The sequence below is a fragment of the Dermochelys coriacea genome, chromosome 8, assembly GCF_009764565.3.
Source record: "Dermochelys coriacea isolate rDerCor1 chromosome 8, rDerCor1.pri.v4, whole genome shotgun sequence".
Lineage (NCBI taxonomy): Eukaryota > Metazoa > Chordata > Testudines > Dermochelyidae > Dermochelys > Dermochelys coriacea.
The window spans coordinates 799,798-815,814 of NC_050075.1; the positions used below are offsets into that span (position 1 = coordinate 799,798).

Here is a 16,017-nt window from a genome sequence, read left to right on the forward strand (position 1 = left end):
CACTTGCCAGAGACGTTTATTAAGGCACTAAAAGCACCGTGGCTAAACCAGGCACCGCCCCGCCCAGGCAGGGCAGCTCTGGGTAAGGTGGCCAAGCTGCCAGCAAACTCATTTCCCAGGTCATGGGCCGTCAATGCCTGTTTCGTAGAGGGCCCAGCTTCTTGCCCCGCAGCCCCCCCAGTGAAGTAGCACCTTCTGCAGGCAGGGTGAAGGGTTTCCTCTTCCATACAGGTTTCAGCTTCCCCTCACCTCCCTGTCTGCAGAGTTGCAGCAAGTCTGCTATTGCCTCAGCTTGGCACACTGTAGGGCTGGAGCTGGGAAAAGCCTTCACAGAGGGCACCAGATAGCACAGGGGCAGAGACCCACCCCACCTCTCAGCACAGGCCCCAGCATGGGGCTGTGGGGCCAGGACAGGTGTGTGGTCCAGGTAGGATAGCAGCTGTGCGGTGGCAGGAACAAGGCCAGTAGTTTTTGCTGTGGCCATGTGGCTGGTGTGGACTAGCTCCTTCCAGGACAACCAAGAACAGGCACCAAGCAGGCCTGGGCTCAGGGACTGTATGAGTGTCCTGCCCATGAAGTAAGGGCTCCTTGCACAGCGAGCCTGGGGGCTTGCAGCAAGGCCAGGGAGATGCTGAGCCATGGCCCCTGGTAAGGGGGAAACGGAGCATCCCTGCAGGATTCCCTCACCCACACCACAGCTTCCAGCCAGCTAGCATGGCCGGGGGGGGGGGGTGGCGGGGGGAAGGAGGATAGATCCAGCTGGCACCAAGGCTGGTCACCTCTTAGGGTCAGAGCAGCCCTGCTCCAGCAAGCCTCTCTCACCCTTGGGCTCAGCATGGGATAGGTCCAGCCCCCAGGTGAGGTGCCTGGCTCATCTGGTTGAGGGTACAGAAAGGAGGGGACAGGTGGCCCCAGAAGAGCCTGGTCCCCCTGCAGGCCCAGCTGAGACCACCAGAGGGGCAGGGGGCACATAGTCCAGACAGAAGACAGGCCATTGAGGGTCAAGAGAGCAGCAAACTCAGCTTTGCCTCTAAAGGTAGGCCAGAGCAAGGTGCTGCCTAGGCCAAAGGTGGCAAAGGGAGGGGTGGCTCCAACCCCTTCTCCCTGGGGCCCCATGGAGCAAGAGAGAAGGGGCAGACAGAGATGCATGCAGGGCCAACGTGTGCGGTGTGGCAGCTGGAGCCTCCCCTTACACATGGGAGAAGGCATGGCTCTTGCAGAGGGGTTTGTCCTTCTTGGAGTAGAACGTCTTCCCTTCCAGGCTGACCTGGCAGATCTGAGGAGAGAGCAGGTGGTCAACAGGGAAAGACCAGCTCTCCCTTCGCAACACCCCATCCACACCCTTTCCCCCCCCAAACCCAATTACACTGCCCATGCCTGGCACAGACCTGCCCCAGCACTCTGGGGGGCAGAGGGCATATGTGGTCAGAGGCCCAGGGCAGCCAGAGCTGCTCCCCAACACAGACCAGCTCAGCACAATCCTGCTCACACCACCACCAGCGAAGAGTTCTCCCTGGCAGGGGCTTAGGCCCTTATTGGCCAGGGCCAGCCCCATCGTCTCAGGGTGAGCAATAGCGAGGGGCCGCCCTGCTGATCCTACCGCACAGACGAAGCAGGTGTCGTGCCAGCTGAATCCCAGTGCCTCCAGGAACCGGTCACCAGCATCAATCTTGAAGTCGCAGCCACGGCATTTTGTGCCGAACATCTTCTCATAGTCTGGGGAGAGAGCGGGCTGAGACGGGCCTCCCCAGAGCACCCCCCTGGGAGAGCTGGACAGGGACTGATGCGGCAGTCCTGAGATTGCTTTTCAGGGGGCATGGGGGGGCGTTTTTTATTTGTGACTGGCTCTAACTGGGGCCCAATGCTCAGATAGTGGGTAGCGATCCTCTGCCCCATTGTAACAGCTCTGCCAACGCCCCTCAGTCCCAACCCGTGGCCTCCTGCCAGCCCAGCCCTGGCTCTTTCCTGAGCCAGCCTCCAGCCCTGAGACCAGGTTTGCTGAAGGGGCCCCGGGAGCTAGCAGCGCGTCCCCATGTGCGTTTCCCCTCAGTCTGTGTGTGCTGCTGTCCCCTGGCCCCGCTCGCTTTGCCAAGGGGATTTCACTGCAGCTGCTGCCGCTGCCGAGGGCTGGCACAGCCAATCCCATCTCCAAGAGCCCCTTGCCCCCCCAGGGGAATATTACAGGAAAGCCAGTGTCTGCAGAATGGGGGATCCCCATTGCCCAGGATGCCGTGCAGCACTCTGCTTTGATGTAGGTACTTCACTGTCATCACCATGGCAACCTGGGAGCTCTGGCACTGCCCAGCAACCATCAGAGGCCAGGCCAGCAGCAGAGGATGGGGGGGTCCCCTGTAGGGGGAAGGGTGCCCCCCGCCTTTGCCAGGGCAGAAACTGCAGGGCATCTGGCTCAGCTGCTGCCTACTTGGCTCCTGCCCTCTGCCCCGGCAGCAGCAGCTCAGAGAGTCCCTGGCAATGCGGGGGGCAGCTCGGGGGCTGGAGCACTAACTAGTGGCCACAGTTTCCTCTCCCTGCCCCACGCAGCTCTCAGCACCACAGCGAGGCCACAGGGCCACAGAGCCCATGGGAGCACGGGGCAGCCGCAATCCCAGCATCCCTGGGGTGGGGAAAGGGCCAGGACACCCCCTACCTCTCTCGCAGTAGGGCTGCCCCTCCTCCATGTAGAAGGCACGGTTGCGGATGGGAGTTCTGCAGGCGGCGCAAGTGAAGCACTGCACGTGCCATGTCATCTTCAGAGCATGCATGATCTCCTGAGCAAGGGACGCCACGTCAGCCGTGCCGCCCACTGGCCCCCCTGTGCCCTGCCCAGCCCGCTGCCCCCCCCCCACAGCTGACACTCAGCAACGACTCACCCCACCAATCTTCTTCTTGCACTTGGCACAGCTGGGGGCATAGCGCATGTCATAGCACTTGGGGCAGAAGACCGAGCCCTTCTCCTCAAAGAAGCCCCCCTCATCCAGCACCTTCCTGCATTGGCAGCATGTGAACTCCTCCGGGTGGTAGTAATGCCCCAGGGCCACCAGGTAGCGTCCCCTGGAGGCAGGGGAAGGGAGGAGTTAGCATGTGCACCTGCCGGACAGGACGGCTCTGAGCACTACATGAGCCAGCTGCCCCCCACAGCCCACCAGGTTCATTCCTCCCTCAGGAAGCGGGAGCTGCCGGGCCATTCCCAGGAGACCAGCAGCCCTGCGCATGGCAGAGATGAGGCTAGGCGGAGGGGCCCCACTCCACTCACCTGATGACCTTGTTGCACTGGTAGCAGATGGGGGTTTTGCTGGTGCCCTCGGGGGGCTGCTGCACGGCCTGGACAATGGAGCTGCGGTTCTGCATGGGCGTGGGCATGGCCGGCTGGCTGTGCTTGCTCAGCACGGTACTGGTCTTGTCGGGGGCATAGCGCTCAGCAAAGGAAGGATCCACAGCCCAGGGCGGGCGGCTGGCAGGGCCTGGAGCAGCTGGGGCCCTGGGGGCTGCAGAACCTGTAACAGGCCCCAGAGGGATTCTCAGGTGATACAAACCCGCAGAGCCCTCAACAGCTGCGACCTGCTAGCCTGGGGCAGAGCCTGGAAACAGGCCCCCCAGCCCCACCTCTGAGGGGCAGGCAAGGATTAGCCCCTGGCCCAGGCCCCCCCTCATGCACCCCACTGGGGCACCAAGAGCTCACTCTGCCCCACAGCTGGGAGAGATAGCGCCATGCAGTGCCCATCCCCAGCACCCCCTGCTTACCGTGATCAGGCTCCACCTTCAGCATGGTCACCGAAGACAGGTCCAGCCCAGACACCTGGCTACAGAACAACTAATTAATGCAGTTGCCAGCTGGCCATCACCCACCCCTGCCCACAGGAGGTGCCAGCTGGCCACAGGCCTGGATGGGGCAAGAGCCCAGGGCCTGGCTCCCTCCTACCCCAGCAGGGGCAAAGCCCCCACTGCTCAGGCCAGGCACCCCCCCTCCTGCTGTGTAGCAGCACCCCCTGGTGGCTGGTTTGCTTAGTCAGTGACCCAGTATCACAGAGCTGGGGCACTTCCCGCTCACATCCCAGGCCCAATGGGCGGTGGGTAAGGAGCAGGAGTCAAGGCATGTGAGGAGTCCGCAGGACGGACCCTGGAACAGCTGGTGCCCTGAGCAGCCATGCTGAGTCCCCATGGTCATGGGAGGACCAGCCTGCCAGCTCACCCTGGGGGTCAACCCCCCCCACTTCTGGGGGAGTCCCACACTCATCCTGGAGTAGCCATGGCCCAGTCCTGCCTCCTCACAGGCCCTGCTGCTCCAACGAGTATGGAGAAGGAGCCCAAGGGTGGCAGCAGCCCACTGGCTGCTCTACCCATTAGTCCAGCCCCCCCCACAAGGCAGTATTTCTTGGACTCCCGTTTCTTCCTCCCTGTTGGCAAACCCAACATCCCCTGACAGCTCCCAGCCAGCAGGATGCCCACACACAGACATATCACCAGCAGGATGCCTGAAAGGACAGACCAGCTGGCTGCAGCCCTGCTGGGAAATGCCAGGGGTGATGGGAGGCACCAGCAGCCACAGACCCCACCCCAGCCTCCGGCAAGGGATGAGCAGAATGCATAGGTCCTTCCAGGGGGGCCAGCGAGCTTGCCCCCAGCTGATAGTTTGGCCTTGCAGCTCTCAGCTTAGGCCTAGGGAAGGCAACAGGGCGGAGGGAAGAAGTACTCAGTGGCTCAGTGCCACCCCTTCCTCACCTCTCACTCCAGGATCCAGGGCCTCTCCAGCTAGCCCACAGTGGCCAATCCCCAGGCCCCGGGTCAGCTGGGTTCAGCTCCTCCTGGAGGACCAAAGGCAGCACTGGCGGCTGGAGCTGTGCCTTACACCAAGCAGGAGTGGAAAAGCCAGGAGCCCTGTTCCCCAGCCTGCAGCAATGCCCACCCTTGAGGGACCTGGGCCAGCAACCCAGAGGGGTCCATGGACAGCAGCCTATGCAAGCTGCATGGTGCACTGGAGCTGGGTTTGCTGCAGGTCAGGGGCCAGCACTAGGGGAAGGCGGCCAGGCTCTGCAGACAGCAAAGCAGAGCTGTTTCCCCCAGCTGCTACAGCTCAGCCCCAGAGCTGGCACAGCATTATGCTGGGCTGCAGACCCCAGGGCGCCCCAGGCCACCACTGCAGAGCTGGCAGCTGGTGCCCTGGTGGCACCCCTCCTGGCAGCAAAGACGACTAGGAGCCAGTTACAAGAACAGGAATCTTTATTTTACTACAGACGGATCTAGCAAGCAGCTGTGCTGGGCAGACCCAGGGCCCTGCCACAGCCCACATGGCCAAGCCAGGCCACTCCCCAGCAGGGGGTTCAGCCAGCCCAGGGGAGGCAACACTCAGCCCACTGAAGTCACATCACATCAGCACTTGGGCGCACTGCGAGCCTGTCACAGCGAGGCAACGGGCTCAGAGGGGCCAGCACCATGGCACAGAACCCAGGGGCCTTGCTCCCAGAGCCCTTGGCCACCCGCCATGCACCAGGTCACCCCTGCTGGGCCAGAAAGAGGGACGTTCAGTCTAGACCCACCCTCCAGCCTAAGGTCCCTGTCTAGTCTGGGTAAGCAAGGAGACAGCGGCGACAGGAACCTAGCTTAGCCCATGGTCACTGAAAGGGAGAGGACAGGCCACCCCGCTCAGACCTTGTTACCAGGCTTGGGGGAGGCATACATGGCAGGAGGGGCCCAGGTACTGCAGTCCTTCCCCAGACTGGAAGGAGTTCTACTGTCAGCCCCCAGCCTGACGGGAGCTAGGACACAGCCCCAGCGATGGGCAGGGCAGGACAGCAGCCCCTGGCCCAGGGCAGCCTGCTGGGTGCTAGCCAGGCCCTCACACCATGAACACAGCCAGAGGGCATCTGGGAACAGCAGTCTACTCAGCCTGGCAGCTCATGGGAACAGGACGCAGCTGGCCTCAATGCCACAGGCTCACTGTGGGAACCTAGGCCCAGGGGACACTCCAGGCAGCAGTCCCAGCTCCCATTGCCTAGCTGGGCAGAGCAAGGGCAATGCAGCCACCCCAGAGGCTGGGGCTCTTGGGGAAGCCTAGCAAGGACACGCAGCAATGGAGTCCCTCCACTCCCCTGGGGAGTGGGTGGCTTTGGGGGTCCGAGGCCAAGGCCCCGATGCTGACAGCCTCCATCCCATCTTGCACAGTGCCACACAATGCTTCCTGCCCAGGGCCAGCCCCTGCCCAGCCCAGGCAGAGCAGACAGCACAGCACGGCACAAGGAGTTCCCAGCTAGGTACATTTAGGAGCTAGGTGGATGCCCCTCCCCAGCCAAACACATGTGATGTGGCTGAGCCAGCCCAGGGCGGAGAGGTGCAGGCTCCCAGCACAAGGCCAGGCCCTGCTCAGGATTTCACGTTCAGAGAGACAGCGGAACGCTGGTGGTGCCAGTCACGAAGGCCAGTGTAGCGGGGGCTCTGCAGCTCAGTGACAAACTTTTCTCTGAAAGGAAGGAAGGAAGGAAGGAAGGAAGGAAGGAAGGAGATGGACAGAGAGGGAGGAGGAGGAGGAGGAGAGGTTAGTGCCAGAGGGAGGAAGAGGCTCCATCAGCTGAAATCAGGACAAGAAAGAGCAGCCACGTGACATCATGCAACCAACCGGGGACGGTGATCGCCAGGACCCCCGAGCAGCCCCTCCAGCGGAGGCTAAAGGCAGCACAAGGGCCTGCAGATGGCAAAGGCCAGGCCAGGGGCCTGCCAGCAGGAAGGCTGGTTTAACCTCAAGGCCAGGAGTGGCAGAGTCCAGGGCAGCAGGGACAACCCCCAGACAGGCACCCATGCGGAAACCCTAGTGCCCACAGCCCTTACCTGGCTTTTCTAACATGCTCATCATCTGGATCTTGCACTGAGAGCAGCAGGAGAGAAGAGACAGTCACAGTTGGACACGCCCTGAAGGGGGGGAGGAGGAAGCCCACAAGCACCATCCCTTGGCCCCAGCAACCAGCTCCCCTGGAGCCTGTGGGCCACTCCTGCCCCAGCCAGCTGCGCTGCAAGGGCTAGACTGAGGCGCCTGCGGAGTCAGCCAGACTCCGTGAGCAGCAGGGACTGGTCTGGAGCAGGCCCACAGAATGGGAAAAGTACCTGGCACGCTGCTGGGAGCGGGCTGCCCAAGAGCCGTCTGCACCAGCTCTGCAGAGAGACCAGCTACTCCATGCCCTGCAGGCCACAAGCCACCCCAAGGCCCCAGCCAAGAAGGATGCCAGGCCTGTCCAGTCCCAGCATCAGAGCAGGGCTGCTGGCCAACCCATGCCTGATGTCCAGTCCATCAGCCCGCACGTGCCAGGACCCAGAGGGAGGCACTTACTGAACTCTGTGCCCGTGAGCTGGGCCAGGATGCGGAAGGAGCGGGACTGGGTGGTGCCAGTACGAGGCTGCCAGTCCTCCGTATCCTCAATCAGCCGCTTTTTGCTGGAGTCATTGGGCAGGCCGACTGGGGGGCTCATTAGCCGCAGAGAGTGCCTGTGCGCAGACAGAAGGGCAGGGCGCTCAGCCAGCGCGCACGGCACACCCCACCCCACGTCACGCAGGACAGGGAGGGCCTGCCAGCAAAACCCCAAGTGTCCCTCCCATGCTGTAACCCACAACAGGGGTTGGAGCACCCCCACCCCACATCACTTGGACATGAGCCAACACACGAGCCACATCCCCGTGCATGCCTCCTTGCTGGCCTGGCAGCCCGCTGACACCTTCCCTTCGGGGCAAGCAGCTCAGGGCCCAGGAACACAACAGCTCAACATGCCAATTAGCAACAGACACAGATTCCCCCCCTTACTCATCCTCCACATAGGAGCGGCCCAGGTCTCCACGGGGCTGAGTTTTCCCCTCTGTTGGGCTGGGGCTGGCACCGACCCTGGGGCCAGGAGAGAGGCAACAAGAGCATGAATGAGTCAGGCGACAATCCCACCGCAGAGGAAGAGCCAAGTGAGAGCCCCCAGGGGACGAGGGAAAGGCCTCTGCTGGCAGCCATGGTGCTGAGGGAGCCCCAGGAGCCTGCTCCATGCTGGGCCGTGAGCTCTCCAGGGCAGAGGCTGCTCCACTGCCTGCAGGTTACAGAGCACATGCCTGGGCAAGGGATACCCTCCTGCTCCCACAGCCACCAGCCAGTGACACCCAGCTGCTCTCTGCAGACCCCTGCCCCTGGCTGCAGAGGGGTTGAACAGCATCAGGGTCCCAAAGCCAGGAGTGGCCAGAAAGCCCCCTGCCCTGTGACTGCCCCAGCCAGGCCCTAACCTGAGCCAGCACCATGCTCCCAGAGGAGGCAGCTGCTTTGCCTGGCTCTATGCCAGCTCCCTACTCAAGGTCATAGCCATTAGCTTGGGCACCAGCTCTGGGGAAAGGCAGCAGGCTGAGCCAAGGCAGTATGTGCGGTTGCTGGATCGGGATCTCCCCTTAGCTACAGTTTGCTGCCCCCAGCGCTCAAGCTAGGCCTGAAATCTCCTCCTTTGGGCAAGGAGCACCCCCTCAGCCAGGAACCCTCCCTTCGCACAGGGCCACCACCCAGCCACACTCCAGCATGGCATTTGGGGCTGAACCAAGGGCTCCTGAGCCATGCCTGGGGGAGGGGATGGCTATAGGGGAAACAGCCCATAAGTCCCGCTCCTCCCCCCAGCAAGCCACAGGCACCTCCCCGAGCAGAGAGGAGGAACACAACAAGGCAGCAAGATGGTTCTAGAGACCAGAGGGGAGTGGACACCAGCCCAACGATGTGGGGGGCACGTGGGTGCTAGCCAGCCCAGCGTTCTGGGGGGAAGGAAGGGGAGGGGCATGCAGGGGATTAGGAGCAGAGGAAAAAGGCTTACTGACTTGTCAGGGTTCTGCACCTGCAGAGTCGGGGAGGAGAGAGAGAGAGAGAGGGAGAAGAGGAAAGGAGGGAAGAAAGATTAGACCCACTGCACCCACAAGAACAAATGCGCAGAGCCAGACAGAGAGGTCCAACCCTCCCTACACCCAGACCCCATCCGGGCCAGCTCTGGCTGCCATCTGCCCCAGAGCAGGCCAGAGGAGAGGGTGCCCCAGAGGGCAGAGTCAGCAATAGATCACAGCACATCCCCCACTACAGACCAGACCTGGCAAGGGGGTTCTCTGGGGCACCTAGTTCAAGGGCGCTCCCCAGCCCATGCTCCTCTGGGTTGGGTCAGGGCCCCAGGATTAGGCTGCTCTCAGATTGAGAGGGGCTGGCCGGCCAGCTTTCTGCAGCCAAGGCTCCTGGTGGAACACAGGAAAGGATCCCAGCTTGGCGAAGTAACTGCTCAGTGCAGAGATGAGGGCCACGCTCAGGGGTCCCCAGAGCTCCCTACACCAGTTCTGGCAACTCAGCCATGGGGGTACCCTGTCGCACCCCCACCCTCAGCATGCCCAGGAGAGACAGGCCAGGCACATGCTGGTGGAGGTGGCACAAAAAAGCCACCAAGCTCAACAGAACAGCCTGTCCCCTTTTGGGGTGGGGTTAGCCCCTGCCTGTAGCTCCTCTGCCCTGCCCAGATGGGCAGGAGAGTCCACGCCTGGGGACTCTCAGGTACCCTGCCAGCAGCTGGCCAGGTGCAGGGGGAACCAGCAATAGCCCAGAGTCAGGTGGCAGGAAGGCTCCAGGCTGGGCTCTGCTGAACATGCCCCGAGGCTCCTCAGAGAGGTCTGGAAGCCAGAACCCACATGGCCCCTCCCAAAGAGGGCCCAGCCCACATTAAGAAGGGGAGAGGGAGGAGCCCATGGCCAGTGAGGAAGGTCAGCCAGTCTCTGCGTGAACGAGGTGTGCGGGGGGGGCGGGGGTTGTGTGTGTGTTCCGGTGCTGCTTTTTGCAGTTCAATCCCAGAACCAGCCACCAGGGGTCACTGAAACACCACAGCTTTGGGTGCTGCTCCCCAGAGGGGTGCCCGTCCAGCCCCGCCAGCGAGCGGCCCCGGCTCGCAGGGCTCTCACGGCACGCACACGAGACATCCGACATGCAAGGGCGCAGCACGGCCAGACGCAGGCAGGGCCTCAGGGCAGGAGCGACCAGGCCTGGCCTGCAGCGCAGCGAGATGGACAGCAACATACCCATTGTGCTGGGGGGTGCAGGCGGGCGCAGGGGCCGAGTACGTCACAGGTTTCGTCACCAGCCCAGGCAGCGAGTTGGGCGTGGGGCTGGCCCCGAAGGGCCGTGCTGTTTTGTTGAGGGTGGTGCTAGGAACGAAGTTATATTTCGGGGGCTGAGAGCAGGGGAGTGAATCCTGAGCGGGAGACAAAACACAGCACACAGGCTTGCACATCAGGCAGCATGCGAGGAGCACCTGGCAGCCCCGTGGGGCAGCCATGCTAGAAAGCCAGGCCCATGCCTGGCCTCAAGGTGTGTCCAAGGGTGACAGCCTCTGGCACCTTGGAGAGCGCTCTGTGGTGGCACTCAGCCACCAGCTGCTTCTGGGCTCTAGCAGGTGCTGCTTTGTGCCCACCTGGCACCCAGTAAGGGGCACAGAACAGCACCATGCCCTGGGGGATGAAGGGAAGCTGTGAGCCCAGGAACTGGGTCCAGATGGGGGTGAGGGGCACAATAGCAAGCTGAAAAGAATTAGTGGCAAGGATTGAGACACCTGGCCAAACTCACTCAGATGCAGGCCCCGCGGGACATGCAGACCACTAATGCGCTGCACTACGATACCTGCCCACACCATGCACCAGTGCCCTGCCCCCAGAAGCCACCCAGCCCAGTGCCAGGGAAACTCCAAGGCAGTGTGCAAATACTGAAAGCGAGAGGCAGCTTCATGGCTGGGTCCAGCCCTGCCCGCCCCCATCCCTCAGAGGGAAGGCACTTTGAGCCGGCCCCCGCAAGATGAGACCAAAGCCCTAGTTCCCAGCAGGATCTGCGCTGGGAGGCGCATGGCCAGGCACTTGTGGGATGACCATTGGCCTGCTGTGGAGGGAGGTGTCAGAGGTCACAATGCCCAGCTACACCCCTCCTACATTCTGGAGTGGGGTGACTGGCATCTGCCCTGACCCACAGCCAACCATGCCTTTGCCACCAGGAACCCCAGCATCTGGTGCCCTCCAAGAGCAGCCTGGAGCTAATTCCAGAGCCTCCAGAAAGGGCCCACAGACAAGTTCTGCCATCAAAGCAACAGGGACCCCCAGCCCTACCCGGCACAAGGCAGAGCTGGCGCCCACGGGGATAAGAGCAGCACATACCTTGGGTGGCTTCCCCAGCAGGCACTGGACTCTGCAGGAAAACAGATGGCGCTGAGGTGAATAGACCAGACCTGTCTCAGATTGGGCTCTTCCCCCTCCCCAACCCGGGCCCAGCCAGATCGCTCTGCCAAACCAAGCATTGGCTCTTTACAAGCTCTGTGGGGTGGGGGACAAACCTGGAGGCTCTGAGTGAGGCAGTCCATCCCTGTGGCATGGGGCCTGAGCATCGGGATTGGGGTGGGGGCTAAGGAGGGGACCAAGCGTGGGCTGTGTGGGTCCCTGTCCCAGGTGAGATAGCAGCGTGGGCGTTACCTGCTCAGGCTGAGGGAAAGCTGGTCTCCACAGGCACGGATCTTGTTCTGTGCTTCAATGTGAGTCATGCTTCTGGTGTTCTCCCCATCGATGCTCAGCACCCAGTCGCCCACTCCCACACCAGCCTGGGCTGCCTTGCCACTGGGGGTCAGCTGCAGGGCAGAGCCCAAGAGTCAATCACATGGCACAAGCTCCCCAGGAATGATGGGAGCTGCTGGGACGGGTGGCAAGAGCCCCCGTAGACCGTGCCCCGGGCCCAAGAGCCAGAGCTGCTCCTGGGAGCAGGACAGTGCGGGAGGGAGGCGGCTAAGGACACAGGCACTGCAGGGAGCAGTGCTGCTGGGGGCGATACAGTCCCAAGCACCAGCGAGTGATGCTACAGGGGAAGGGGAGGACAGGGCTGAGCCACCCACAGCCCTCGTGGATGCTACAGGCACCGTGCTTCAGGAGTCCTGTGATTCAGCTACAGCGAACACCCTGAGGACACCTGATCCGAGTGCCCCGATGTTCCCCAGCCCAGAGCCTGACTGCGCCAGAGGAAGGCTGTCAACTCCAGAGCCAGCCAGGGCCAGCTTCCCCGAACTCTTCCAGCTGGACAACGCCCTGTATTCCCAGGCCTAAGGGGGCCTGGCTGTGCACTAACAGCGGCTGTCTTCCACCCCAGAGGTGGTGATGTTTTGGGACTGGGTAACAGGCATGCATCTGGGCTAGTGAGAGTGCTGCTTTCGCAGCCAGCCCGCCCCATGCCCCCTCCACCATGTTAGGAGATACCCATCTTCCAACACTATCCAGTCCGGTGCAGGGCTGCTTTGTCTCCTGGTCCTGCCCTTGCTGCTAACGCATAGCTCTTGACTGGGCTCCTTCCCCCACCACCAATGTAACCTCCACACTGACCAGGGCAATGCCTATAGCTGGGGAGGCTGCAGCGCTGGATTGGGCTAGGCAGGCCCTGGATCCAGCTTCTGAGGGCTGCTTTGGATCTGGAATTGAGCACTTGCTGCTTCCCCTCCTACAGCCCTGTCAGTGATCTCCAGGACAAGCACCACTAGACTCAGCCAACCCTCCAAGTGTTAGTTCAACAGCTCTAAGCCTTAATCCCGGCCCCTGCCCATGGGCCTGCATGTCACATCTGCTGTAACCGACAGGGGTGTCACACCCAGAACAGGCTGCTGCAGCCTGTTCTCAGTGAGGGACTCTCAACGGGAGATGAGCTTTCCGCACTGCACCCCGCACTCCTGACACAGCAGCAGAGCAGCTGTAACAGCCTGTAACCCCCAAGCTGCCAGGGACCTGGGTTGAAAATGGAGTGCCAAGGCAACTCTGAAGTCTGCTCTCCCACTGCTCTGAGCATCTCTGCTAGCAGGCCTTCCTTACAGGAGTAACTGTCCTCCCCTGGAAATCCCGGGGAAAGCTGTAAGTCCCAGCTCCGGCACCCATGCGGTGCCTCACAACAAGCACAGATCCAGGCATTCAATGCACTGACTATGTGTTTGCAGCACAACCCCCGGGGGTTTTAAGACCCCTTTGCAAGTCACCATTAATGAAAGCATCCATGCTCCAGAACGTGAATACAAAGACCTTCCCCTCACCACAGGCACAAAGAGGGAAGATGGTGTTAGGGTTAAGGCTGTGGGATGTGGTCTGACCTGGAGACCTCAGATGAATAGAACAAGCAACATCTGCCATTACTGTGTTCAGCTGGTCAGTTCGGGGCATGTACCCAACCCAGTGTAGATACAAGTCACACCCTGGGTGAGACCTCTGGCTACCCACACAGCCCACAGCTTTCTGATCAGAAAAAGCCAGTCCCTGGGGGTCCCAGGTGCCAAGCATCCTCAACCTCAAAGGTGCGGAACAAGTGGAGGGGCAGCGGGGCTGGGAAAAGCTGGAGTTTGGCTCCACCTCCGGGGTGGGCAGCACTCGCTCCGAGCCTAGCACTAGCAGCCCTCGTGCCTGCTCCCAGGGGGCACGAGTGCCGCTCCGCCGGCAGGGACAGGGAGACAGCGCAGTTCCAGATCTGCGGTAGTGCTGGCGTCCCTGCACACAGCAGGGGAGAGGGCAGCAGCGGGGCTGAAGGCGTTAGGGGAAGGGGCAGTCTGCCCTGGGGTAAGGGCCACTCATGGCTCCCTGCACAACCCGGTGACTTGAGGAGGGGAGTTTGCAGTGCCTGCTGAACTCCAGCACCCCCTGCCCACGCCACACAAGGAACGGAGGAGGCAGGGCTACAGAACAAATTTTGGGGACTCAGTCCCTTCCGGCCCACCATGCTGTTCTCCCCTCCTCTGCCGCCCCTGCTAGGCCTGTAGGGGCGTGCGCCTTTCCCAGCTGGTGCCAGCTGCAGGGTCCCACGCTCCCAGGGCAGAGGCTGTGTGCAGGGCTCACTGGGGAAACTAGGCACCTCCCATCCTGCAGGCCCCCCAGCAAAGGAACCGGCCCCAGCGTGGGCAGGAATTGCGCTAGAAGCCATAGTGCCGGCCAGGGTGCCTGGGGAGGGCCAGGGAAGCGAGTCAGAGCCTTCCCTAACACAGCCCATGTGTCACTCGCTCCCCTGTAGAACTGCAAACCACAGGCATTTCCTAGGCTGTGTCTGGGCGGGAGGAGCCAGGCAGACCCCAGGAAGCTTCTCTCCTGCTGTGCTGATCCCATACCTCTTCCTCCAGCAGCAGGCAGAGACATTACCTCATCCCCAGCCATGGAGCTGCAATACCCAGCCTGGCGCAGGGAGACATTAACACTGCTTCAGCTCCGGCAACATTTCCTCTACTCCCAGTCCCGCACAGGGCCCGGCCCAGGGGCTGGGCGAGCAGCCAGGCCTCACCCGCAGGGGCCCCCAGAACCAGCCAGGCTATAGTCACACAAACCCCCAAAAGCAGGGCCCCTGGGTCAGCGCCCCCTCCCCCCGAGTCCAGAGCAGAGCTTGGAGCTGGCACACTCTGCTCAGTGGACAGCCAGGGTGGAGGACAGGGGGACATCTCTAAAGCAGGCCCTGCTCCCTCCCTGCCCCAGAGACCATGGGGCAGTCGGGCACATGCACAAGAGTCTCAGAAAGGCACTGTAGCAATAAGATCGGCCACCCGCTTGTGCAGCAACTCCCTCAGTCCAGCAGCAGGAAAGCCTCCAAGCCACACCCTCCCCTTCCTGTTGCCTCAGCTGCCTGGATGGGCGGGGAGGGGGGGCTCCCCTCCCAGGGCACCAAGCCTGCCAGCTGCAGGGTGCTGGGAGCTGCTGCACTGCACTTGCCATGCCCTTCTGCCCCAGAGTGACCCGATCACAGCTCCAGCATGCTGGCATGGAGACAAGCGGTGACACACAGGCCTGGAGCCATTCCTGCTCCTCTGGGGTGGGAAGCTCACGGGCCCTGCATTCGGACCAAATATTTCCTCCAGTCCAGCTCAACAGTAGCCTGTCTGAGTCCTTATATGTTTTATGTTCATGGTGCCATGCCAAGGGCTGCAAAATCCCACCTGCCAACCAGACCCCCCCCCCCCTGCACAGGAACAGGAGAGGATGCCCTGCCCTCGAGGAGCCGCAGGGGAAAGTTCCTGCGCAACACTACATGCTGACAGAGCCATGTGCTGCACTGGACACCAGGCCCGGCCCAAGCAGGGGGTCCAAACCCCAGCACTATTCCCCTGCTGCCAGGAGTAAGCATCGGGGCCACTGGTAGCAGTAGTGGGATGTCAGTGCAGATGAGCCCCATGGGGCTTCAGAGGGAGGGCACCCTGAGGGAAGCCATGTCCCAGCCCAACAGGAGCCGCCTGGGCTGGGCCAGTGAAGTGGCTTGAAGGCATCAGCCCAACCCTGGACAAGACTGTCACAGGGCCACCCACCAGCCCTTACCCAGAGCTCTCCAGCCTCAGCCCATGGGGGAGCTTGGGAGAGACCCATGCAGGGCTTTGGAAATCAGACTGCACTCTAGCATCAGGACCTCCAAAGTGGCAAGGAAGGGACCCTGCTGGGCAACATGGGCACAAGCCTGCCTTTGCTACCTGGGGCGAGAGCCGAGCAGCTGCCAGCCACAGGGAGGGGTCTCCCACAGCACCCAGGACAGCAGCTGGTTCCAGGGCTGGGCTGGCTCAGGGAGAGCATAGCCCAGGCTGTGCCGGGGAGGTGCAAGGTCCCTGCTCCTGCCGAGAGCAGGGCAAGCTAGCCAGGACCCTCCCCAACTACACACAGAGCTCCCACCTCTCCACTCCAGGCAGGAAGTTTTTAGCAGGCTCCTCACGCAGCACAGCTGTGCTGGATGGGCATGGCAAGGGGAGGCCTGGTAGCCAGGCCTGGCACTCTGTCCAGGCTACAATGCTGGAGGAAGTCTAGTCTTCCATTGCCTGCCTAGTGGGGCGAGTTCCCAAAAATGGCTGCACTCCCCATGCTGCCAGCCCCTCCCTTCCATGACTTTCCTCAGGCAGAGGGCCCCTGTTCAGCACATGCTGAGCACACAGGGCACTTTGCGCCTGCAGCCACCACCAGCTCTGCCAACGTGGGAGACACCCAAGACGGCCACATGCCTGCGTCCTGGAGGAGTTGCTGCACCAAGTT

General features: G+C 62.2%; 1 protein-coding gene across 30 annotated transcripts in view; it reads right to left on the minus strand.

The window, feature by feature from the left end:
• The window catches only part of PDLIM7 (PDZ and LIM domain 7), a 28,069-nt gene continuing 12,052 nt past the window's right edge, over positions 1–16,017 (minus strand). For 2 of the 30 annotated variants that reach the window (XM_043491466.1, XM_043491475.1), the window contains exons 3-15: positions 11,479–11,630; positions 11,167–11,197; positions 10,045–10,217; positions 8,811–8,831; positions 7,784–7,861; positions 7,316–7,470; positions 6,820–6,856; positions 3,742–3,800; positions 3,254–3,494; positions 2,871–3,051; positions 2,648–2,768; positions 1,601–1,760; positions 1–1,276 (exon numbers count right to left, since the gene is read on the minus strand). In XM_043491466.1, coding sequence (XP_043347401.1) covers positions 547–1,276; positions 1,601–1,760; positions 2,648–2,768; positions 2,871–3,051; positions 3,254–3,494; positions 3,742–3,800; positions 6,820–6,856; positions 7,316–7,470; positions 7,784–7,861; positions 8,811–8,831; positions 10,045–10,217; positions 11,167–11,197; positions 11,479–11,630 — 2,139 coding nt within the window. In that variant the 3' untranslated portion in view covers positions 1–546. Of the gene's footprint in view, positions 1,277–1,600; positions 1,761–2,647; positions 2,769–2,870; positions 3,052–3,253; positions 3,495–3,741; positions 3,801–4,719; positions 6,455–6,819; positions 6,857–7,315; positions 7,618–7,783; positions 7,862–8,810; positions 8,832–10,044; positions 10,218–11,166; positions 11,218–11,478; positions 11,631–12,372; positions 12,511–16,017 lie in introns of those variants that run through there. The other 28 variants (XM_043491476.1, XM_038413179.2, XM_043491474.1 and 25 more) reach the window with 28 other exon arrangements.